The sequence below is a fragment of the Diabrotica virgifera genome, chromosome 7, assembly GCF_917563875.1.
Source record: "Diabrotica virgifera virgifera chromosome 7, PGI_DIABVI_V3a".
Lineage (NCBI taxonomy): Eukaryota > Metazoa > Arthropoda > Insecta > Coleoptera > Chrysomelidae > Diabrotica > Diabrotica virgifera.
In genome coordinates, this window is record NC_065449.1 from 227,193,187 (window position 1) to 227,219,055 (window position 25,869).

The 25,869-nt window shown below is 32.3% G+C and overlaps 1 protein-coding gene across 1 annotated transcript; it reads left to right on the forward strand.

Moving 5' to 3' along the window:
* The first annotated feature begins 5,522 nt into the window (after positions 1 to 5,522).
* Positions 5,523 to 25,498, forward strand: LOC114333223 (cAMP-dependent protein kinase catalytic subunit 1). Its single transcript, XM_028283084.2, has one exon. It carries the CDS (start codon positions 5,931 to 5,933, stop codon positions 6,990 to 6,992), a length of 1,062 nt encoding a protein of 353 aa, XP_028138885.1. The 5' UTR covers positions 5,523 to 5,930; the 3' UTR covers positions 6,993 to 25,498.
* Positions 25,499 to 25,869: the final 371 nt, after the last annotated feature.

Genomic DNA, 25,869 nt, shown 5'->3' on the forward strand with positions numbered 1-25,869 from the left:
CACAACGTCCCTAAAGAAGTTTTCAATTCAAAAATTTAAAATTGTTCTCAAATTTTTTTGCAATACAATATTTTAAAGTAAAGATAATATGCTTTTTTTATTTCACAATGTTCGTACCTACATGTACAAGAAAAAAAGTCATAATGAAAAATTTTAAAAATAATCATAAAAAGTATCTTCCTTTCTTTCTTTCTCCCCTTCCTTGTACCCTACTATTAGGGTGTCGGATTTGGGATCGCTATTTTAATTTACATTCACCCATCTCTTCCATTCTTTTCTGTTTTCTGCCATTATTTTTAATTCCTCGAGTGATTTTTCTTTAACTTTTCCCGCCTCTACTATTTGCTGTATCCATTTTTTTCTTGGTCTGCCCATAAAAAATATCAAAAATCATTAAAATATAAAAGCTTGAAAAAGCAAAACTGGCTTAAAAATAGTCGTATAACCTTATAATACCATAAACCATTTTAAAGGCAATTAACTTCTCTTTCTACTAAATATACCATTGCATATACAGTAGGAAAAATGAAAGAATACCCATGAACGAACATATAAAACACGCTGTATTTTCCTGTCACCGTGTCACACAAAAAATTGGCCAGCGCAAGTACATGTAATAATTATTATTACATGTACTTGCGCTGGGCAATTTTCTTTGTGACACGGTGACAGGAAAATACAGCGTGCTTTATATGTTCGTTCATGGGTATTCTTTCATTTTTTGAATGCCCGTTCATGGGTTTCAATAATTATTATTACATGTACTTGTGCTGGGCAATTTTCTTTGTGACACGGTGACAGGAAAATACAGCGTGCTTTATATGTTCCTTCATGGGTATTCTTTCATTTTTTGAATGCCCGTTCATGGGTTTCAATAATTATTATTACATGTAGGTACTTGCGCTGGGCAATTTTCTTTGTGACACGGTGACAGGAAAATACAGCGTGCTTTCTATGTTCGTTCATGGGTATTCTTTCATTTTTTGAATGCCCGTTCATGGGTTTCAATAATTATTATTACATGTACTTGCGCTGGGCAATTTTCTTTGTGACACGGTGACAGGAAAATACAGCGAGTTTTATATGTTCGTTCATGGGTATTCTTTCATTTTTCCGACTGTACCTAGAAATGCGCAGAAAAAAGTTACAGAACAATGTTTGCGAAATAATGAGGAATATGACCCAAGAATGCTGTGAGCGGCGAACTTTGAAAAATCCTATTTCGGAAACTGTAAATCTTCGAGACTTCAACTAAACGTCATTTTAAAGAAAAAGGATGGAAGTTATGTTTCTCCGAATCAATGTCTATACTTATATTCCTGTGGAAAAAAGTTATGGGACAAAAAACAAAATTGCTTTCTTTCGTGTTTTTTTCTTGCTTTTCTTTTGAGTATATTTGTGTAAAAAAATATTCTTGACTTTAAAATGTGATATTTCGATAGTAAATTTAACCTGGAACAATTTTCCTGTAGACGTGTTTGTACCAAAAGTGCATAGAACTCACCCTGTGCCTAGGGACTAATTCCCCCTTTCTCAAAAACGCACCCATTTAAATGGTAGCACTCTGCGGATTTCTCAAATTTAGAGGTCCGTTGACCATATGAGACAATAAAATCCTGTTAACGTTGTAGTTCCTTTTAGCTCTCTTATTTTGAACATAATCAATAGCCTATAACTTTCCTGATCCATATCTATACTCCTTGTCTTCTTCTTTTTAGTCTTTTATCATCCATTTTTTGACATAGGCCTCTCCCGATTTCCTCCATTGATATCTATCCTGAGCAAACATACTTCCAATTTGTTCCTGCTATTGTTTTTATGTCATCTCATCTGTATGGTCTTCCTCTTGTTTGTCTCATTTTGTAAGGTCTCAAATGTACTGTGGCGTCCCAACATTGGTCTCTTTGTCTAGCAGTGTGGCCTATGAAGATTCATTTGAGTTTGGCGATTTCTGTTGTGATATCCTTGACTTTTGTTTTTGATATTACCCAGTCTTTAGTCTTTTTATCTTAAGGCCGCGTCTCACCATCAAATAATTTGATCAAACAGTTTGAGCAAACTCCGGAAGTACGTCAAAGTGACGTCACAATTGCAGTTTTTTTGAAATTCTAAAAATCTGTGCTCTCACTATCAGTCTAGTTTGATCAAATTTTTTGTATTGAGTTGTCTAACTTGTTTGTACTTTATTTAAAATTAAAATTTTTCATTATTATCCACAATGAACACTCAGGATGTGACGTCACTAACTGTCACTTTCAGTTTGATCAAATTATTTGATGGTGGGACGCGGCCTTCACAGTCTTATACCCAGCATTGCCCTTTCTGTTGTGCCAAGTTTATTCATATTGGCCTGGGTTAGGGTCCAGGTTTGGCATCCATATGCCATGAAAAGAAAGCAGAACAACTATTTAGAATAGCTCGAGACAGAGGACAGTTTCGCCAACGTCAAGGGGACTTAATAGAGCACGTTAAGAAGAATGCCATGATAGGAAGGATACACTGGTTGAACACCTTGGTCCTCAAGTATTGAGGTACATATTTTGCTGTTTTTAAGTATCCAACTAAGTTTTTCAAATCCTATCCATGCCTGTCTGTATTAAGTATTACAGTGGAACCTCGATTATCCGTCTCTCTATCAACCGTCACCACTGTTAACCGTCAGGGTCCATACATAAGTTATACTGACTACATAAGCAAAAAATTTAGTCATCAATTCATTTTGTTTGAGCATTGCGATAAGCCAAACGAAATTCGTTGAAATGTACACGTGCGGTTATGCCACCACCGCATTTTTTTATGTAAATAATTTTTGTTCTTATTCAGGGCTCTGGATTAGATTTCAATTTAAATAGGTAATGATTAATGATAAATGATACCGTGCTTTTAGAGTTCTATTTTTAGAATCGCAAGGCGAAAATAAAAACGCACAGCAAAATAATTTTTACAGTCAATATCTGTGTGTCACCATAATTCAGTTTGATTCAAATTCGAACATTGATTGTGTCACTTTTAATGTTCTGTTAACCGTCTTTTCGATTATCCGTCATACTTGTTCCGGTGCCCTGACGGATAATCGAGGTTCCACTGTAATAGGTAGTCCAAAAATTTACTGTTCCAGCCCTTTTTCATTGAAACTTAAGGTGGCTTTAAAACGGTACTTCCAGTTGCAACTCTAAAACCTGAAGTTTAAGGACAAATTCCTCATCTTTAATATCATCGTTGGGTTATATAAGCTTTCATTCGACACCTCATTTGTCATTCTATCTGTATTAATAATGGAGGAGCTATATTCACGCTCAGTCATGAAACCGGAAGTATATACTTATTTGTTTTTGACTTGCTAAGGCGCGTCGAATAATATATCGCTTGTACTATTTCGGCAACTTTAAAACAGTACTTCCGGTTGTATTTCTAAAACAGGAAGTCCTAGTTCAAATTTCTCAACTTTATTACCATCCTTGGAATATAAGCTTTCATTCGATACCTCATTTGTCATTCTACCTGTGACGGTAGGTATAAAGAGGGAAGAGTTGTGTTTATGATAGGGGAGCCCAAGCGGGGATTTTTGCAGTTACTCGAGCGCGTCAGATTATGACATGGGGAGAAACCTTGTACCCTGTAAATATACGCATATATATTGGATATTAATACAGGGGGGTCCGAAAAAAAAATCTATCCTTAAAAATACTCGAAATTGTCAGATTAAGATAAGGTAAGTTAAGTACATGCAAAAGAGTGTATATTTCAAAAGTCTGACGAATTGAGCGGGGCAAGGAAATGGGAGGGTCAAAAAGTTTCACAAAAAAAAGCGAATATTTCGCGAAATGAACGTCATATCGAAAAACTAAAAAATACGTGTTCAATATTTTTCAATAATCTATCGAATGATACCAAACATGACCCCCACGGAGAGGGGTGGGGGGTAAATTTAAAATTTTAAATACAAATCCCGCGATATTTCGCAAAATAAATATCAGATCGAAAAACTGCAAAATACACTTATTCAATATTTTTGAAAAATCTATCGAATTGGTACTAAACACGATCCCCACGGAGGTGGGGTGGGGGGTTACTTTAAAATCTTAAATAGGCGCCCCAAATTTTTATTGCAGATTTGGATTCTTTACGTAAAAATAAGCAACTTTTATTCGAAACATTTTTTCGAATTATATATAGATGGCGCTATAATCGAAAAAAACCATTGTTGGAAATGGAAAATTAAATTAAAAAATGGAAATAAGTCCCCACTAAAATGGAAAATTGTACTTAATTAACTTTTTTGGTTTTAGAACCTAATCTTCACAACCGAATAGGTCTCCATAGCACTCGAGTAACTGCAAATTTAGCATACCTTCCTCCCCTACTATATTACGGACAGACGAACGTCGATAATTTAACGTTTTCGCATTTTTTTTTCAAAATTGGGTGAAAACAATAAGCAATCATAATTTATATAAATAATGCAACTGAAATACTGAACAAAGTTAGAAAAGAAACTTAAAAATAAAATAAATATATCTGATGGAGGTCTGAGTTCAATAAAAGAGTAAACTATAAAATCATGAAAATAGGTCTAAAAAAATCTTCAAAATTATTATAAAGGCCGCCCAAAAATGAAACGATTTAATGTCTAATAGATATTTAATCTGTACACGTATTTTTTTAACAATAAAGAAAATCTTAATTGTCTCAAATAAAAATTATAAGACGATATAAACGTGTCTTATGTTATGATGCAAGTGATTTGTGTCATTTTTAATATCCACGCTTTATTCATACAAATATTGAATGTGAATATTCATTAAACTGTTTCGAAAATAATTAAATTAAATAATTGTTGTTGTTACAAATAACTACGCGATCCCTTTCGTGCGGTATAAAATTAGCTACCTACGTCTATGACCGCTATAAAATAAAATTGCAGTAAAACAATTTTTGGTTCACTCAGACAATAAATAATTTCAAATTCAATCAACATCATTATTAATCTTACTGAAATAAGACATTTTAGGAATTCCTAAAAATCTATTCTCTTGAATAATGTATGCATTATTTAAATTTATCTAAAATACAAGAAACATTATTTTTGCTCGTTTTATTTTGAAGTACGCATAAAATAAACAAATAACGCAATTTGTAAGTTCAACTACAAATTCACCAACAAACAAAAAATTAAATTTATTCAGGATCTTGTTTTTGACGCGTATTTCTGCTGTGACGTTTATTTGAACAAATTTTTAAATGCTGAATTTAGATATTTTTGTTTGGCAGATGGGATATATACTATCTCTGTCGACAATATTTATTTCGCCTTTGGCCTTCTTTTTTATAATTGATGGCTCAACGGAAACGAACGCACCAAATACGTAAACGTCATACACACATGACAAGAGTCAAGTTCGTAATCGTGACGTTTCCTATTATTGTATCTCTTTCTGTGAAGCGAAACAAAAAGTGACAAAGACATAAATAGTAACGAGAATGAACAAAGTTCTTTGATACGTTTTAGTAGTAACTCTGGAATTTAGATTGTTGTTTCTTGGTATACTCGTCGATTTCTATTGGTTGTTCATGATCATGTGATTAAATTTTGATATTTTTCTTTGTACGAAATCAATCCGGATATATCAAGAAAACACAGCTCCTCAGTAATCGGCCATCTTACATTGGGGTTTTAAAGTAAAGTTACAAAATCAACGTTATACGTAAATAATTTCGCTGTAATAGTTAGTTATATTGAACTCTAAGCTTAAAACTGTAGTGTTTAAGACTGTATTTGTTAAAGGTTTAACAGAACTTAGCAAAATGAGCTTGAATAAGGTGTGTTGACATCGTAGAATTAGTGACATTCGTGTCCTCCGCTAAACTTGGTGCTTTAGGCGGAGTGTACTATTAAAGTCGGAGCCCTGGAAGGCTTAAAAGTTCAAACCATGGGCAACAATGCCGCTACGGCGAATAAAAAAGTAGATTCCGCGGAGAGCGTTAAGGAGTTCCTAGACCAAGCGAAGGAAGACTTTGAGGAGAAATGGAAGAGAAATCCCACAAATACTGCAAGTCTAGATGATTTCGAACGAATTAAGACCCTTGGCACGGGTTCATTCGGCCGGGTCATGATAGTGCAGCACAAACCAACTAAAGAATATTATGCAATGAAAATATTAGATAAACAAAAAGTTGTCAAATTGAAGCAAGTGGAGCATACCTTGAACGAGAAGAGAATTTTACAAGCCATCAGCTTCCCTTTTCTTGTAAGTCTAAAGTTCCATTTTAAAGACAATTCGAATCTATATATGGTGCTTGAATATGTGCCTGGTGGTGAAATGTTTTCCCACCTTCGGAAAGTTGGTCGATTTTCTGAACCACACTCTCGTTTCTATGCAGCTCAAATAGTGTTGGCTTTTGAATATCTTCACTACTTAGATCTGATTTACAGAGATCTGAAACCTGAGAATTTACTGATCGACTCTCAGGGTTACCTTAAAGTTACTGATTTCGGTTTCGCTAAAAGAGTCAAAGGCCGTACTTGGACCCTATGCGGAACTCCAGAATATCTTGCTCCAGAAATCATTCTTAGTAAGGGTTACAACAAAGCAGTAGACTGGTGGGCTCTAGGAGTATTAGTTTATGAAATGGCAGCTGGCTATCCTCCTTTCTTTGCTGATCAGCCAATACAGATCTATGAAAAAATAGTTTCGGGAAAAGTTCGTTTTCCATCTCATTTCGGTTCCGACTTGAAAGATTTGTTACGCAATTTACTCCAAGTTGACTTGACAAAAAGATATGGCAACTTGAAAGCTGGAGTGAATGATATTAAAGGTCACAAATGGTTCGCTTCGACTGACTGGATTTCGACTTTCCAAAAAAAGATTGAAGCCCCCTTTATACCACGATGCAAGGGACCCGGAGACACTAGTAATTTTGATGACTATGAAGAAGAAGCCTTACGCATCTCCTCGACAGAAAAGTGCGCCAAGGAATTTGCAGAGTTTTGAAGAGTCGAGTACTATATAATTTATGTAAGTAGCCTTGCCACTGTCTCAGGCTGGTGACAGACTGCTGCCCGGGGCTCTTCCATTAACTGGTTTGTGCTTGCTTGATTGGTCCTCTGTACTTTCTAGAAGCTGGAGTTAACAGAAAAAATAATTAAAGTTAATATTTAACATCTAAAGAAGTGAGTAAATGCAATCTTAATATTCAAAATGAATAGGGTCAGATTAGGTATTTATGTCTTATGACATTTCGATACTAATTTTTCTTTGCGTTTGTAAACAATTCTGACATTTAACAGATCTGATATGCAGCTAAGCTGTTTGTTATTAAGTAAAAGAGACAATTTTGCAAGAAACAAGAAGAAAAAGTATAGTTGCTTTGTTGTTGAGAATTAGTTTAGAAAAACCATTTTTAATGCTTTTTGATCCATTTAATACCAATATTATAGATATTTAAATTTAACCTTTTGAAGAAGTTTATAGTTCTATTGCAGATGTTAAAAAGTCTATTACGAGTTAAAGTTACTTTTAAAAATATTAACTAGAGCTTCACTTTTTCTAGTAGCTAGTTATTGTTATTTGTACTTAAAGCTATTATGTCTACTGCTACTGGATCAGAGCTATACTTTGTAGAGATTGCGAAGCACAGACTTTTGTCTTTGCTCCAGCTCTCGTACAAGCCAGTCGCAGTGAAGAGGTTCAGCCTTTATTCTGTATATATTATAGAATTGTGTGCTTTAAAAAAATAGAGTGTTTTAAATCTCCTAAAACCGATCCTAAAGAAAGTCAATATTTGAACCTTATGTTTCTCTGTTCTCAGTTTATTCTATCAAAGAAATACTTAATTCATTAATTGTATATAACAAAGAAGTCCACCTATATTTTTGTTTTGATATAAATTAAAAAGAAACATGCAAGCTTCTCAGAAATCAATATTTTATCAGATAAAATTTGAAGTATGCCAAATGCTTTACAGTATACAGTTAAGAATTTGTAGCAAGAACTAAACTCATTAAAATATTCTTAAAAACATCTTTGTTTATACCAATATAATATCTGTACCGATAAGTAAAAAGTTCTTAAGTCAAAAAATATCAATTTTGACTAAGTTTTTTAGTACATTAAAAAAATTGCTAAATGGACTAATGACTAAAAAAAATGGACTGATTTTCATCTCTATTGTATACTTCAAAAAATGCGTTAAAAAGCGTCAAAATTCAATCGATTTTCATTGCTTTTTAATTTTTTAACACTTTCAGCACCACGCTAGCTCACAAAATTTTCATTCTGGGCCAAAATGTTTTTTTGGGTGAATGGGTTCAAATACTTATGTACTACAATAACATTTTTCATATGAATTTCTAGTTACATACAACCTATCTTTTCATGTCTAAGGCCAAACCCAGTTATACCAGGAAATTGGCTCAGGCCAAAACATTATTCTCTACATATAAAAACTTAAGAAAGTGTGTCCTTTTAGGAGACACAACAGATCGCACAAAACGAGCGATGTGTATCTTTTTCAGTACACAGCGTTGAGGACATTGTGTATCTAAAAGGATACACTGGCGCTGAGGGTGTTGAAAGTTACCTATTCAAAATCGATATGTTTTGACTTACGACCTTTTTACTTATCAGTGCAGACAAACATATTCCTCTTGGGTTCTTGGACAAGCAATTTACTGAACATATCTCACTCAAATTTCAGTAAATTATGGACTGGTTTTGTTTATACAATTATTTATTCCATTTGAACCTTTGACAACATTTATTATGTCATTTTTGATGCAATAAAACAACAACCTCTCTTAACTCGAAGACCTTGGGAGAAAATATCGGTAGAAAAAAATAATAGCTTGGCAGTATATACCTGTTTTTTGTCTATTAACTTCGGCTTCTGTGTACTTTTTGATAGCACTTTGATACCAAGAATTCAATGGAGTTTTATGTATTTAATATCAGCAAGTGTGGTCAACTTATGGTTTGATTTGATAAAAATGTGTAATGGCTAGTCCGAAATAGTGATTTTTAGGGATTTCACAATTACCTAAAGGTATCTATAATGTGTATGACATGAATTTTTATTTATATTTTAAAGGACACTGCACACATCTTATGGAAAATATAATGTCACTCAAATTCAATAAAATTTACATGAATAGATTCGTCTTGAAATTACGATCACTTCATATCATTGTGCCAACTCTGAATATTTTGCTTAATAACGGCATAAATTGATATAAATAAATCTAAAATCAAATGGGTACATAATGTGTAAGTTAGAGAAAAAAGATTTTATAATTCGGTATGCCATAAATATTCTGCAGGTCAGTCCTACCATAGCTCACACTGGGTTTAAGCTGTTTTGATTAGCACCTTGACTAATAGTATTTATGAATGACACTTATATGGACTTAAAAATGTGATTTTAATGTAAATTTTAATTACAATTTGCATCGTTATTAATAAAAATTCATAGTTGACGCAATGATATGAAATGATCGTAATTTCGAGACAAATCTATTCTTGTAAATTTTATTGAATTTGAGTGAGTGACATGATATTTTCCATAAGATGTGTGTGCTGTCCTCTCAATTTATTTTCTGTTCTTTTTGCCTAAAGAGCATATATGAATATATTGCATATACATGGTGTAATACAAATAGGAACAGTATTCAAAGCAAGAAATTAAATATACAACAAATTTGCTTAGCAGATATATGTGTGTCAATATCAGATACAAATTAGAATTGATAAGGCATATACTTTCTCTCCTATGGTGCTACAGCCCAACTCCGCAGCATCCGCCTCCAAGTCTCTCTATCCCTGGATGATCTTCTCCAGTTATCCATCCTCAATATCTCTTTAGCATCGGTTCTCACTTCGTCTATCCACCTCTTCCTTGGTCTTCATACCTACTGGACGACATCCCACCATAGTTTGGCTAAACATTCTACTAGGTGTTCTGTCATTCTCCATTCTTATAAGGTGACCTGCCCAGCGCAATCTTTGTATTTTTGCATAATTTGCTATAGAGTATAGAGCAGAGGTTCCCAAACAGTGAGCCGCAGCACACTGGTGTGCCCTGAAGTCCCTGTAGGTGTGCTGCGAAATTTGATTATACTTGCTATCATTATAGAGATTATTTACCCAAGTGTGCCGTGGCTGAACCAGTTTTTAAGTTAGTGTGCCTCAAGCTAAAAAAGGTTGGAAACCACTGGTATAGAGGGTTTTTTGTAATAATGGTATAACTTGTGGTTGAACCTTATTCTCCTTATACCATTGTCGCAAATCAGTCCCAATATCCTCCTTAATACTGTTCAAAAGTATTAATAAGGTTTATTGTATTTGATCTCATGATCCAACAAGGCATACACAGGGTATCAAAAATTGAAGAAAAAAATGCTAATTTTTGATAGTTGCAGTTGAATAATAGATTTCTTAACAATGAAAACAATTCATTTTTGTCTGTTTACATTGTTGCAAAGCTGACTGTGATAGCAAAATGCTCCTATAGGTGGTTTGTTCAGCTTGTGAGTATTATGATAGATTCATTGTTGGAAACATCTTCCACTCATATCTAATTCCATCCCTCCTTGTGGAGTATTGGGCACATATGTTTCTTAGCCAAAAGTGTAATAAGAGATATAATAAAAAAATAATGAGACAATGGAAAATAGTGGCATAGGAACTACAAATATGGAAGGCAATAGTAAACGTGGCACATACTCAAAGAAGAGTTGTACATTGATTATGATTCATCAATTTTCTCATTTAAAGACAAATATTAGATGGAACTAGAATATAATTTAAGGGTAAGTTGTATCAGATCATATTGAGAGGAGGTAGGTTTGCTATATAGATGCCACGATTGTCTTAATTTTTTATCAGTGTTACCTTTAAGGATTGATAATGCGTCTGACCTGCAAAATTTCTAACATCATATGTTATAAATTTTGCACACCAGCATCAGTGCTTTTACCTAGACCAAATACAAAATAAAATATAATTGGGATGAAAAACATGTAATATTATATTTCTTTAATTTAGGACACCCTGTATATATCTATGTAATTCTGGTAGCTACCATTGACTTTGACTATAGATTTGCTGTCAAACCAATTTTCAGTATTGTTAACTTTTCTCCCAGTACACGGGTACACCCTGTATTTTGTTTATTGTTTGAAAACATCACGTGATTGTATTATGCAGTACATTGTTTTTAGAACTTTTATTAAGGCATAAAGTTTATTGTTCATGAATATTCAAACAAAAGTTTTAATAATGCTATTAAAATAAAAAAAATCACAGGTTTTGCTAAAATATATATCCTAACTAAATGATAACCATTTATTACATTGTACAATTTTGAGTGATCAAATTGCAATGTTCATTAAAAAACAGATCTGCATAAATTCCCATACACATACCCTTGAACACTACGAATATGTTTACCTGAAGTGTTAAAAATGTAGTTTTTAATTAAGAAGCTAATGAAAATGAAGTAAAATATTATTTTTGTGTAAACGCTATTTTTGTTTTATCTTTTTGTGATATTTTTAATCGTGTATTCCTATTTATGGTTTATCAAATATGTATTATACAGAGATCTACAATATTTCTTTAATAATAACAGTTTTATCTATTATGAAAATCTTTTATTTATTTACTATTGGTTCTACATATTGCAACAGTACATATTGCTAAGGTAATACTGACTAGTACTAAGGAGGTCTTCTTCCCCAAAGATCAGTTTCTTCTCATATCTTCCTATGATCTCTCTGGCATTTGGTGGTAAGACCTTTGTAAGATACCTTGTTTTTTTTTCATTAAACAGTAAAGCCTGTGGCCTCAACAAAGACCAACAGTTTTCTTATTCCTGCCGTTCCTGAACTTGGCAGTTTTTGGATTTTTTCTGATTCAATCCTCAGTTGACCAGCGAATTCCCGGCTCATTGCAATGGCATAGGATGGCAGTTTCTTCTTCCATTCTCTGCTCCATGGTTCATTCACCTTACCTAGTTTGTGTAGGTGTTTTCTTAAACAATGATGTCCAGTCACATTTAAACAACTATTTTGATCTCTTGTTGATTGAGGTTGAAGATTTATTATAATTACATATTTGCTCAAAGACTCCTAATTATGTACCATCAGTACCGGCGCTAGGGTATAAGGTGCCCGCCTGCAAAACTAGTATAGGTGCCCTCCGGTTTTTTTTACATTAGTGTTTTCTATAATAGAAGCCACAAAAAGCTCACTTTGGCGCCCTCCAAGCAAGGGCGGCTGCCTGCAGTGCATCCCTTGCAGGCCCGTTATCGCCGGCCCTGTGTACCATGGACAGTTTTAGGTCTATCTGTGAACCATATTAAGTCTCCATTAATATTTAGAACTTTTTGTTCTCTAGACAGACGGTATAATTGTGTTAAACTTTTCAGTTAAGATTAGTTTTGGTGTCGTCATATCTGAGTTCATCATAAAGATGGATTCCTTAAGTATAGTCAGACAGTAATATTTGTGTGTCTATTCAATATCATTACATAATTTCGGCCTCCAAGTATTGTGTGCGTTATACCCCAGGATAGCCTATGCCGTTCCTGAACTATTCAAGGCTCCTGTTATATATTATAGTAGATATGCTATTGTAGATAAGGAAAGTCTTTTTATTGTCTCTTTAAGTGTTAATCTGCTTTTTTTTACTTATTTCTACTTTTGTGGATAATCATTTATTAACCAATGTTCTCGTATATTACTTATATACAGTAAATACCAGTTAAATAAAAACTGGCTGATCTTTGTGAAGAATTTTTATTTTTTAGATCGGTTTATATTTTTTATAAATTACTCTTGAAGTTTTCAGAATATAATAATATGTAGATTTTACTGGTTTTGGTAAAAGTTCTGTATGTTGAGAATAGTACTTGTAATGATTTAATTAATACTAGTAGACCCCAAAATAGCAACTTTAGAATTCAAGGACTTAGCTATTTACATAAAATTTTAATGAACAACATTCAAGAATTGTTTAGATTTTATTTTTGATAATAAAATACACTTAAATAGAGTACCATTAAGATAATGAGTACATACTTTCTGACAAGATGATGAAGCCTAATCATTATTGATTATTGATTTAAAACTTGAGATGATTATATAGAAAATATTGACATGTCAATAATACCTCAAGATATATAGGTCTTATCAGCAGTAGCAGTTTTGTAATACACTTACAAACATGAAAGAAATACATTTTGTGGAATAATTTTCAATTTTTATATTAGTTTGAATAAAACATCCCTGAAAAGGTATTTTATGTTAAAAATGCAATATATTAAAAGCAAATCTAGTAAAATATGAGAAGTGATAGGCAGATGTGAGAACAACTTTATACAAACCTAAATATGGTGGATAAATTCCATTATCATCATCTTTGGCTTCACAATCCTTTTTGAATCCTGGCCTGCTCCAAGATTCATTACCATTCTATTCGGTTTCTGGTGAACTGTTGCCATCTTCTAATATTTAATATCCTTAAGTTGGTCTCAACTCCATTTAACCACCTAATTTGCAATCAACCACTGTTTCTTCTTCCTACAGGTGTTACTATGGTTAGCTTTTTAGCAATCGTGTTGTCTAGCATTCAGTCATTGCTGAATATCTTATGCTTGAGTATTCCCACTTTTGCTGAGTATTTTATGATTGAGTATTCCCACTTTTGCTGGGTATTTTATGCTTGAGTATTCCCAAAAGTATTTTATCCTTCTGCGTTAAAGTCCACGTTTCTGCCCCATATGTGAGGACTGATCTTAGCAGTGTTTTGTACATAATTGGTGAATAAATTCCATAGTTATAAAAATATCGTAAGTATTGTTAAGGAGAAAAAATAGATACTCATTACAGTATGTCAACCCAACAAAAAAATGGCAGCCATAGCTCCAGTGGCCTAGGTAGGTACTGGCATAAAACGCCAGATGGCCAAGTTTCAAACTTGGCACAGACACCAGAAATTTTTCAATTTCTAATTTAACTGAGCTGCCACCAGGCTTTGGAGGACATGTAAAGTAATCAGTCCTGACTATGTAAGTAGTTGTTAACACTAGAAACTGAAGCAGTAGGTTACATGAAAAATAATGTACAATAAGCCGATTGGCTACAGTGCTTCTTCTTCTTTAATTGCTGTGTCTGTATTCAGATGTTGGCCGTTATCATGTTTACAAGTTTCTGAAACCTTTCTCTATCGGCTGCTGCGTGAAATAATTCTTCTATCGTGGAACCACACCATTGTCTGATATTACGCAACCATGAAAGTTTCTTTCGACCAATCCATCTCTTTTCCTCCACTTTTCCTTGTATTATAAGGCGAAGTGGATGGTATTTAGGTCTTCTAATTATATAGCCGAAGTATTCTGTTTTTCTCCTCTTTATGATGTTTATAAGCGGACATTCTGAATTCATCATTTGGAGAACATCTTCATTGGAAGTGTGCAAAACCCATGATATCTTTAAGATTCGTCAATAGCGCCACAATTCGAATGCTTCTAATTTATTTAGCATTGTGGTTTTTAACGTCCAGGTCTCACAATCATACAATAATATTAACCACACTTAACATTTTAGAACCTTCTTGCGAATACATATTCATCGACAGGCTTCGGTTACATAAAACTTGTTTCCAGGACATAAAAGCCTTAAGTGATATTTCAATCCTAGTTATTAGCTACCGATGCGACCAGTTATAATACCAAACAGCTCCCAAGAAAAAAAAAACCAAATATATTCATTACTCTTTGTATCCACTAGTAAATTTTTAAAATATCTACAATTTTACAAATAATAAAAAAAGAAATGTAAGAACTATTGTTCACTTAAAAACGAAAACAAAATATAATACCATTATTTTGTAATTTTGAAATCCCTGTGTCTTGTTATCCATGTATTTATATAATTTACATTATTTTTAACATTTGCTGACTTTTAAAAAATTATTAAGACTGTATTTTTGTTATTGTCTTATATAATGCATTTTCGCAAAAGTATGATGGCAAATATTTTTCCAATGTTATTACATATCAGGAATAAGTGTTTTTAAAAAACAAGTATACCAGTTGCTTAAATTCAGTAATATTTAACCAAAAGCAGATGTTAATGCAAAGATACTGAATGAAGACTAGCGCAACAAAATTTTGTAGATCTGAGTCTTTGATCTCTAATAATAATGCATGATGTAAATCAATGAGTGGAATCATTAAAACATGTTACAGTTGATAAAAAAAAGTCAATACTGTGTTGCTTATGTACTTGTATAAATTCCACCAAAAGTTGATCAGTGACAGCTTATAGATCACTGATAAAATATCTTTCCCAGTAAGATAATCTCATTTATTTTTGTTGGAATGTGGTAATTTATTATAGCTTTTCATTTTTTATCCTTATTACAGTCGGAAAAATGAAAGAATACCCATGAACGATCACATCAATCACATATTATTCAGATTATTAATAATCTATCTCTCTCGTTTGTTATTTATGAAAAAAAAAGCAGCAAATACAAAATATGTTAGTGATGTGATCGTTCATGTAGTATCTCAAAGGAAGATTAGTATCTAGTTTCAGTAGTATCTCAAAGTGAAGGAATAATAATTAACGAAAGATCTATTAACAACATAAGATATGCAGATGACACCGTGATTATGGCAAGCTCTGCTGAACAACTACAATTACTGCTAAACAAAACAAACAGTTTCTGTGAAAAATATGGATTAAAAATTAATATAAAAGACCAAATACATGGTAATAACAAAGAAAACAAATATACAAACATACATTTGGGAAATCTACCCATAGAAAGGGTTTACAAATACAAATACCTAGGAACCTGTATTTCAGACAATAATGATCAAACAACAGAAATAATGGCGAGGATGTACATAGCAAGAAATGTGTTTGTAAAAATGAATACAATTCTCTGAAACAAAGATCTTAGATTAGAACTGAGAGTAAGAGTTTTGAGATGCTATGTGTTTTCGATACTGCAATATGGACTTTAAAGCTGGACATTAAAGCAAGAACACATAAATAAGCTATAGTCCTTTGAAATGTGGTGCCATAGGAGGATGCTTAAAATAGCATGGACACAGAAGAAAACTAACACGGAAGTACTGCGAGAAATGGGCAAAGAAAACGAAATAAACACAATAAGAATAAGAAAGTTACAATATCTGGGACACGTAATGAGGGGACAGCGATATGAACTGCTAACACTGATAATACAGGGAAAGATAGGAGGAAAGTGTATAGGAAGAAGGAGTGTTCTGGTTGAAGAATTTAAGGGGCTGGTTTAAATGCAGTTAATAAAGTAAAGTAAAAGTTAAATAAAGTAAAGATGTTGATAAAAGGCTAGTAAGACTAATTTTTTACTTGTCTAAAGAAATAAGTGGAATCATATGAACAATATGTTATAATGTACAGAGATTGGAAAGTGAAAAAACTTATATGGAAAGAAAAAATTAGCAACATAAATAAGTCTACCAAAAACTGAACAGTGATGAGTTATATTTTTCCCAGTAAGATTAATAAGAAACACCAATTTTTATCGGAATGTGATAGTTTATAATATTTTTTAACTCATGTCATCATTCCTGATGAAGATTCATTGTGTAGGAGTGTAGGTTTATAAGTACTGCCAAAACATTTATGTTGTATTAAAAAGTATCATAACAAAAACACAGTGTTAATAATAAACGAAAACTAAATGTTTACACAAAATATTTACTTGTACTGAATATATCACAAAAAACAATTTTAAAATTTGTTGATCAATGTTTTTTGTCCGCTTCATAATTCAAGAGGTAATGCAAGGAAAAACTGCTGTAAAAATCAATTTCATGATCTGTAGAACTAGTACTATTCTGTAGACATAGAAATTGAACCGTTTGGTAAATTTTGGATGTGATGTAAAATAGAAAAGGAAACCAGTGGCATTTAGTTTTATTTAAGATGTTGTCTCTTTACCTATTTAACGTTTCTAAATCTACAGATTTTCTGGACAGGTTTAGTATCCTTGGGTCAATAGTTTAAGAAATAAATAATTGTATACTGTATGTGTACCCATAGTTTTTGTCTGTAACAGATTTCCATTTCAATCAATTTGAGAGTCATAATCTCCTCAGAACAAGTACACATATCTGAAGAGATTCGAGGGCCCAAAAGCTTACGACGATTGATATCACCTATGTTCAAAATTAAGAACACCTTGTAATGAAATATTTAGCAACACATTTTTATATACAGTGAGCGCCACACTAGTAGACCCACGGGTACCTAATTGCTAGGCTTGGGCTAATCCGGCCTGTTCTCACCCGTGACTTTCATGTCTGTCATGCCATGTTACTGTCATAAAATTCAAATACCAACAGTATTACAATACTTTATAACTTTTAAAACTTTAACACAATTGCAACTATAAACTTCAAATACAACTGTTCTATAAACTCTCAAATTTCTCTGGTGTTATATTGGTTTTATTATTTTATTATTTAATTAGGGCATTCCAACATGCTGTCAAAATTAATATGGCGGCTGGGAGGCAAACATAAATGTTATTCTATCAGTTCTTAATGTGTTTTAGATCATTTTAGTTGCGTTTCTTTGTAATTTTGTTTTGTAAAATGATTGATTTAACATTTTCACTGGATGAATTAATTTAAAAAGATAATATGCCTCATTTCTGTTGTGTTTTAAAGTGTGGAATGCGAAGAAGTGATCATGATCAACTTTATCGGTTGTCATCAGTGCTACATTTTAAGCATAAAACAACTAAATAAGTTATCTGAGACAAAAACAAGGGTTAAATGCTATAAAACTTGCTATAAAAATGCTAAATAACTAACATGTCCATGCTACTTACGCTTGGAAAACACTCTCCACCGTAGGTTAAGTCAGACCCCTTGAGGGAATTATATTATTTATTTTGGGGAATCTTTTGCTTGTACCTACTAGCAACATCTGTATTGTCTACCAACTACTTTCTAAAATATTCACTCATGTTTGTTTATTCACTGCTTAAAACTAAATAAAGTCGTTCAAGTACTTCTACAACTAAAAACTACCCAAAATCTACAACAAAATGTTCGAAAAATACAACTAAAAAATTGTTAACCGTAAAAAACTTAAGAAACAATGTGGTACAAATATAAATAAATGCAATGTTTGACAGTTTGACTCCCAGCGGTTTCATACACGTTCAAAGTCTTGGAATGGCCTATACATTTTCTGACGTTCTAGACGTCACTAGACATAAAAGTAAACACTGCAACAGGTGAAAGTTCCAGGACTGTATTAGCTCAACGTACCCGTGTGTCTAATAGCGTGGAGGTTACTGTATGATGTTTGACAATGGCATTTGTACTTTTCATCCTACATAAAATTTCAAATAAGCAAAAAATTCTGTTTTTAACCCTTTTGTCTGGTTTTATTACTTGGTTATATATTTTTGAAACCTACTGAAAATTTAGTTCGGATATTAGAGGATGTAGATGAAAATCATTCATACTCATAATCAAAGTTATGTTTATTTCCTATTGAACTTTATTTTATACAGAAATAAAAAAGACACCTTACAATTATATAATTACCATATTTTCGATTTGAAGTTGATAACTGATATCTAATTGTGCGATTTTTATAATTCAGAATACTTCTAAAATGTGAAAGGATATTTAACATCTTATATGTTTTTTTAACACTACTATCAGGAGATATCAATCATTGTGAGAGATTGTGTCATCATGTGTATATGGGGTGATTTAAAATTGTAGGTCATATTATGTGTCTTCAAGTAATAGGAATGAATTTACAGAACATATAATTGTTTTTCAAACAGACAGACGTGTTTCAGTGACAAGACAGCTTTGTCAAGTGGTCTATTTTGAAATATACTAGATTTAAAAAACTTTCTGTCCAGTAAAAACGTATAAATAGCAAGTGTATTTTAAAAAAAGAACATTTGAGAAAGATTACTTAGTGGAGGAATTATTGTTAAGTTAAAGTACCAAATTTTTGAAACCAGTGTTTTACCAAATTTTATTGATATTTGACATACCTTTTAAAACATCCTATATACTATTTATATTATTTTTATTTATTAGTCATTGTAAATATTGTATGATAGTTCTTTATATTTGCACTATTTACATTAAATAGTGTTGCAAAACATTCATTTCCATATCAGTGCAGAGGTACCCAATCGCTAAAAATGAAAGTAAGGCATTACCTTAGTGCAATATCGCAATATTTTATGATAGTGTTTTAAGATTTAGATAAAATACTATATGGCTGCCTTTTTAAGCTTCACGTCTTTCATCAATGTTATAAGATATTGGAAAAATTCGATAATTTTTCTTAGTAGAATTCATTCACATTTTTGTAACCTTTGGAACGCATAATTTGAGCCACACTCACGTCACTGAGCCACAAGCCCTTATCCTTGCCGTACTGCTCCCCCATAGGCCGATCAGACACCAGCATATGTCTAAGCCTCAGATTCATATTAGAATTTTAAACTGATGCGTTAGCCTTTTTTATTTTTCTGTTCATCGGGCCAGGAATGGAACTCACATCCACTAGAACACCTCGCAGTGAAGCGAAGTGAGGTCGACCGCCTGACAGCATGGCTGTCAGACCGAGCTGATAATATAATACAGCACGGAAAAACTATATCAAAAGTAACCAAAACAAAATTCCAGGGCTAAGGAATAAGTGTGAACGAAATAAGTATATTATAGCCAAGTCATGATGGATATTAAGAGGCTACATCAGCGTGTCATCAAGGCGGAAAACGCGTTCCAAGATTGCAGTTTTAATTTTGAATATTTTGTCGAGTTATTTGGCACACATATACGTAATATAGTAAATACTGGCGGTACAGAGCCCGATTTGAGAAATATGTTAATATGTATGTGGAAATGACTCTATAATTAAATAAAATATTACAAATGTACCGTAAATGTTTGTACCGCCATTAAAAAACAAAAAAAAATGCACTTTCTTCAAATACAGTTTTTTATCCAATGCCTAGATTTTGTGTCACATTGGAACTACTAAAATTCATTATCTATAACAAGAAATCGAATTTACTGACTGATTTGGCAACATAGAGAAATAGTCACGATTATCACATATTTTATATTATCACAATATTGTGCCTTCGTCTTTGATAGGCTTCGTCTTGATTAGTCTCAAAAAAGATTCAGCAACAAAGACTCCAATGGTTTTGGTTACATCAGACATAGAAATGAGAACTATGTGGTGAACAAATGATAGAGTTAGAAGTTGAGGAAAGAGGAAACCCAAGGAGAAGATGGAAGGACTGAGTGGCAGAGGACTCAAGAAAGATAACGATTTAAATGAAGAAGACACCTTTAGCTCTATGCGGAATTTTGTAACCTGACGCTCTTGCCCAAGAACAATTATTTAATCACTTGTGCCTTTTCCTTCATTAACTGCTTGTCAGTTACTATTTCAAATCATTTACTCCATTTCAAACTGCTCTGTACCTTGAGTTTTCATTATTCCATTTAAATATGATGTCTCGGTATTGTATCTTATACTGGTTGTCAATTATAGTGCCTATCTTTGTTTTTGATCTAGCTTCCATATAAGCCAATGGAATTCTTCAATCAATAGGCATTTACCGTTTTTCCTTGGATCATCAATATAAATATAAAGGCTAAAATTTATTGTGACGATTAACTCGATAATGTATTTTTGCGGCTTATGAGATTACTGTTGTTTTGTGTGTTTATCATTTCTTATCACGTCAACAATTTAAAAGTTGGTGCATTTACCAAACTCCTCGAATATTTGTGTTTAAGGTGATAAGTAAACAGTAAATTTGAGGCTCAATTTAATACTATTCATCAATTATCGTCGCTAAAAAGTTCCTATCAGATATCTTTGAATATAATGTTGATGTGAATTCACTCTCTTTCCCACTGTGAACGACCCTTTATCATGTCTCAATGATGAAAAAATCTATTTTATTTTGGAATTTGTGTGACCTTTATTCTATATAAAGGTCACACTATACAGGGTGTCCCTGAAAATAGTGCGTTCCTTTAAGGTATGGATATATTACACAATGTAGAACAAAAAAGTCCTATAACATTTTTTTCTAAAGTTAACAGTTTCCAAAAAAAATTACATTGTTCTCCATAAAGTAAACTTTTATTTTCATAAAATTTAAAAATTTGGCATCACTGTACAAGAACTGTTAGTGATTTAGGTTATTGACACGAGAAAAATGTAGGTCAGACAGGTACACCTGTAAAATAACTATACCAGGGGACCTTTGGCGGCAATGGCCGCCGAAGGATGTTTTATGTAGAATGAAAAATTTATTTGAAGTTATCTAAATAATCCCCAAAGAAAAGTTAATTTTTAGTTATAATTCGTGAAAGTGAAGTAGCTTAGTGTTATTGTAGTAAAATTATGGCAATTTATCTTTATTAAGGAAGAATTATTTTCGAGCATGGTTGCTAATGTGTTTGTTCTTAGTAAAATGGAATAATGGATATTTGAAGAAAAGTTATATATATTATTATTTGTAAGGATAAACACGTAGGTTGTGCATTGCTTCGAGCAAGACTCGCATAACCTACATGAAATGTGCTGGCAGATGCACTTGTATGCAAGCCAAAAAACGAAGAAGAAGAATAATTATACCACCCCATGTTTGAAAATAACAAAACAAGAATTTGTTTGTTTGTTTAGGATGAAGACAGGGCTTAATGTAAATACTAAAGGCTAATGTTGCAACTACACACACCGGCAAAATTAGCCGAACACGTTAAAAATGGGACATGTTTGATGTCTCGTATTTCATAAACCAGTGGTCCGATTTGTGTGATTCTTTTAGTATGTTGTAGCCTTATTATTTAAGAATATCGTTGTAATAATATTGTTGCTAGACAGGTAAATACCATTTTATACCGGGTGTACCAATCATACTGTGTTTTTTTCTTAAAGTTTGGAACACCCTGTGGAATATTCTAGCATATGTAAAATATTAGAATTAATACTCGATTGTAGACTTAGGCTTGTTTAACATTTTCCTTTTCGATTCATTTACTTATGTGAGATAATAAAAAAGTTATGTGCGTTAACAACTATCCATGTTTTTCATCAATAAATCCTCATAGTAGGGGAGGAAAGTATACTAAATTTGCAGTTACTCGAGCGTTATGGGAACCTATTGGATTGTGAAGAGTATGTGCTAAAATCAGAAAAAGGTTCTTCCATAAAGTGGGGAACTTTTCATTTTTTAATTTAATTTTCCATTTGAAACAATCATTTTTCTCCGATTATAGCGCTGTCTATCCATAATTCGAAAAAATATGTCGAATAAAAGTTGCTTATTTTTACGTAAAGAATCCAAATCTGCAATAAAAATTGGGGGCTCCTATTTAAGATTTTAAATTAAATCCCCACCCCACCTCCGTGGGGGCTCGTGACACCCCACGGAGAGGGGTGTGGGGTAGATTAAAAATTATAAATACGAACCCTGCGATATTTTGCGAAATGAACATCAGATAGTAAAACTGCAAAATACACCTATTCAATATTTTTCAAAAATCTACCGAATGGCACCAAACACGACCCCCCACGGAGGTGGGGTGGGGGCTACATTAAAATATTAAATAGGAGCCCCCAATTTTTATTGCAGATTTGGTTCCTTGACGTAAAAATAAGCAACTTTTATTCGCAACATTTTTTCCTATTATGGATAAATAGCGCTATAATCGGAAAAAACGATTGGTGGAAATGGAAAATTAAATTGAAAAATGGAGAGTCCCACACTTTATGGAAAACTTAACTTAACTTTTTTTGGTTGTAGCACCCACTCTTCACAATCCACTCCAGGTCACAAGAACGCTCGAGTAATTGCAAATTTAGCATACTTTTCTCCCCTACTATGAAGATTTATTGATAAAAAAACATGGCTTGTTGTTAAAGCACATAACTTTTTTATTTTCCATCATAAGCAAATGAATCAAAAAAGAAAATGTTAAGAAAGCATAATTCTACAATCGAGTTTTAATTTTAATATTTTATATATGCTGGAATATTCCACAGGGTGTTCCGAACTTTAAGAAACAAACACAGTATGTTTGTTACACCCGGTATAAAATGACATTTACCTGTTTAGCAACAATATTACTACACCGATATTCTTAAATAATAAGGCTATAATATACTAAAAGAATCACTCAAATCGGACCACTGGTTTATGAAATACGAGACATCAAACATGTCCCATTTTTAACGTGTTCGGCTAATTTTGCCGGTGTGTGTATTTTTGAATTGTGATTGTCTATGTTTAGATTTTTGTATACATAGTTGTCAGATTTCAATTTGCACACCAAAATGTATTTTGGTTTTTTGACCAAACGGTTGAATTTATAAAAAAATGTTATAAGACTTTTTTGCTCTACATGGTACCTTCTACCTATACCTTTAAGAAACGCAATATTTTTAGGGACACCCTGTATACATTTTTTTTATTAATAAATGCACTCTTAAAATATTCAAACAATTTTTTTATTAATTTTGAACATCTTATAAATTCAAAATGGCTGATTTCCAATTTCAATGACTGTCCCAAAATTGACGGCGGCCATTTTGTACTAAGAATCTGAAACATAAGATTCACAAATATTTCTGTTTATTATACTAGAAACCATAGTGTGAACATAAAAGAAACAAGTTATATAAAAAAATGACAGCAGTTTAAAAAAGTTTTCGAATTTTTTTTGCAATTTTTGGCAGTTTGACGACCGAAAAAGGTAAAAAAAAAGTTTTACACGGCGACCATAATTTGTCGACATACTATTTGATCGATCGTTTTAAAGTTTTAGCCAAGTATTTGTCACATATTTGAGTATCGCTTGAACTAAAATAACGCGGAAAATTTTAATTTTTTCTACTTTTTTCGGTTGTCAAACTGACAAAAATTCAGTAATTTCTTTATAAAACTTGTTTTTTTTATGGTGGATCTCTTTTGACATAATTTCTTGAATTAAAACTGTCAAATTGTCACTTGGGATACAAATCGGTAATGTTAGAGCTCTTGTGTAATTACAAGTGATAATTCCGTAATACAAAATCATGGTTGGCGGCAATTCTGAGACAGTCACAGGAAATCCGCCATTTTGAATTTATTAGGTGGTGAAAATTAATAATAGGTATTTATGTACCAAGTCAGTAAAGTTACTCTTTATCGAACGAGTCTGATATTATGAGCGGAGCGAGCGTAGCGAGCGAGGTTCCGAATAACAGACGAGTTCGATAAAGAGTCTTTACTGACGTGGTGCATACAAAATTTTATCGCCAACAATCTGATATTGGTTTTAACACTTACTTACAATTTATGAATATTTTAAATTTTAGACGTACTAAAAATTTGATGATAGTGATGACAGATGACTTTTGCATGATGTCCGCTTTCGATTTTTAATCGATAGTTATCAATATTGAATAATTACTAAATCGGTAAAGTTTTGATTTATTTTATATGAATATAATTACAAAATATTGCAGAATTTCACTTTTTGACATAAATTTAATTAACAATGTCGTAAATAATTTACAATATTTTTAATAATTTAAGTAAATAAATTGTAAGTTAACTTAAATAAATAATCAATTACTGCCATCGATAAATTCGACAAAATTCTTTCAGTACAATAAAGTGTTACTTTACTGCCGCAAATGGCGTCAAATGAGTACAATAATGAATGACTTTAGTGACGGTTGGCGATAAAAAATATTTTTTTACATATTTTCAGAGTGTGTTTATTAAGCCAAAAAAATGCAGAATAATATATACCATAAAAGTTAAAAAAAATCCAAAATAAGTAGTTTTTTTCGAAATTGACACATGATAAAGGTCCCTCAATGTACCAGAAAAATAATATTGAAACATAAAGTTAGAAATGCTTTTAGAACTGTTTCTCATTGTTTTTTTTTTTATTTCTAAACAAAATGTTGTAAGTCTTGTGATATCTTCTTTGATTGGCATTAAGAAATTGACCAAGAATTAGGATAGAAAATGTGAATGATGTTTTTGTCTATTTTGACAGTTATAAGAAGTGAACGGTTATATATGGGTTTAAAGTTTTTCCAGTTTCTTGTACCAATAATTAGAAAAGTAAAGATGTCAGGATCCTTATCTACATGAAACCCTAAAAAGTGTAAAATACTAGTCACTTGTAATCGATTTGTAGAACATTACTATTTATTATTTTTAATTTGATTCATATTGGAATTTTCTAAACATTTTCGTTTTACTTTATTTGTTCTGTTAAGATTGTATTTTATTATTGTTGGCTATTTGTTTTACATAAGATTCAAAAATCCTTAATAGTATTAAAAGTATAGGTAGCAAAATATCTGGGTAAAGTAATTGTCGTCTATATAGATGGAAATCCCGAATTGAAATATACTTATTTACTTAAATTAACAGTTTTTAAATTACCCCTTTCCATTTTTAGACCAATCATCAAGAGATTTCATCTAAAAAAATGAGATGAACAAGCTGAATTTTGCTGAGAATTTTGAGATCCCAAAAAAGACGCAAAAAAGTTAGCCACTCCTACCCCCGAGCTTCCCCATAAACCTCCCTCGTATGTAGGGAAACGCAAAATATCAATTTATCAAGAATCTGTGTCGTAGAAAAATATGTTTCAAATAAGAAATGTAGCTGAGGTAATTTTGAACAAAAATGTTTATTAGCACTTTTGTGTAGAATGAATAATTCTCTTAGAAACAACGCTTGAAGCGACCGGCGATTTTGAATGTCAGTTACGCGCCCGAAATTAATTTTTTAA

Bases quoted from the DNA above. Each gene is read 5' to 3' on its own strand.
- LOC114333223 (XM_028283084.2), top strand. From the start codon at position 5,931: ATGGGCAACAATGCCGCTACGGCGAATAAAAAAGTAGATTCCGCGGAG.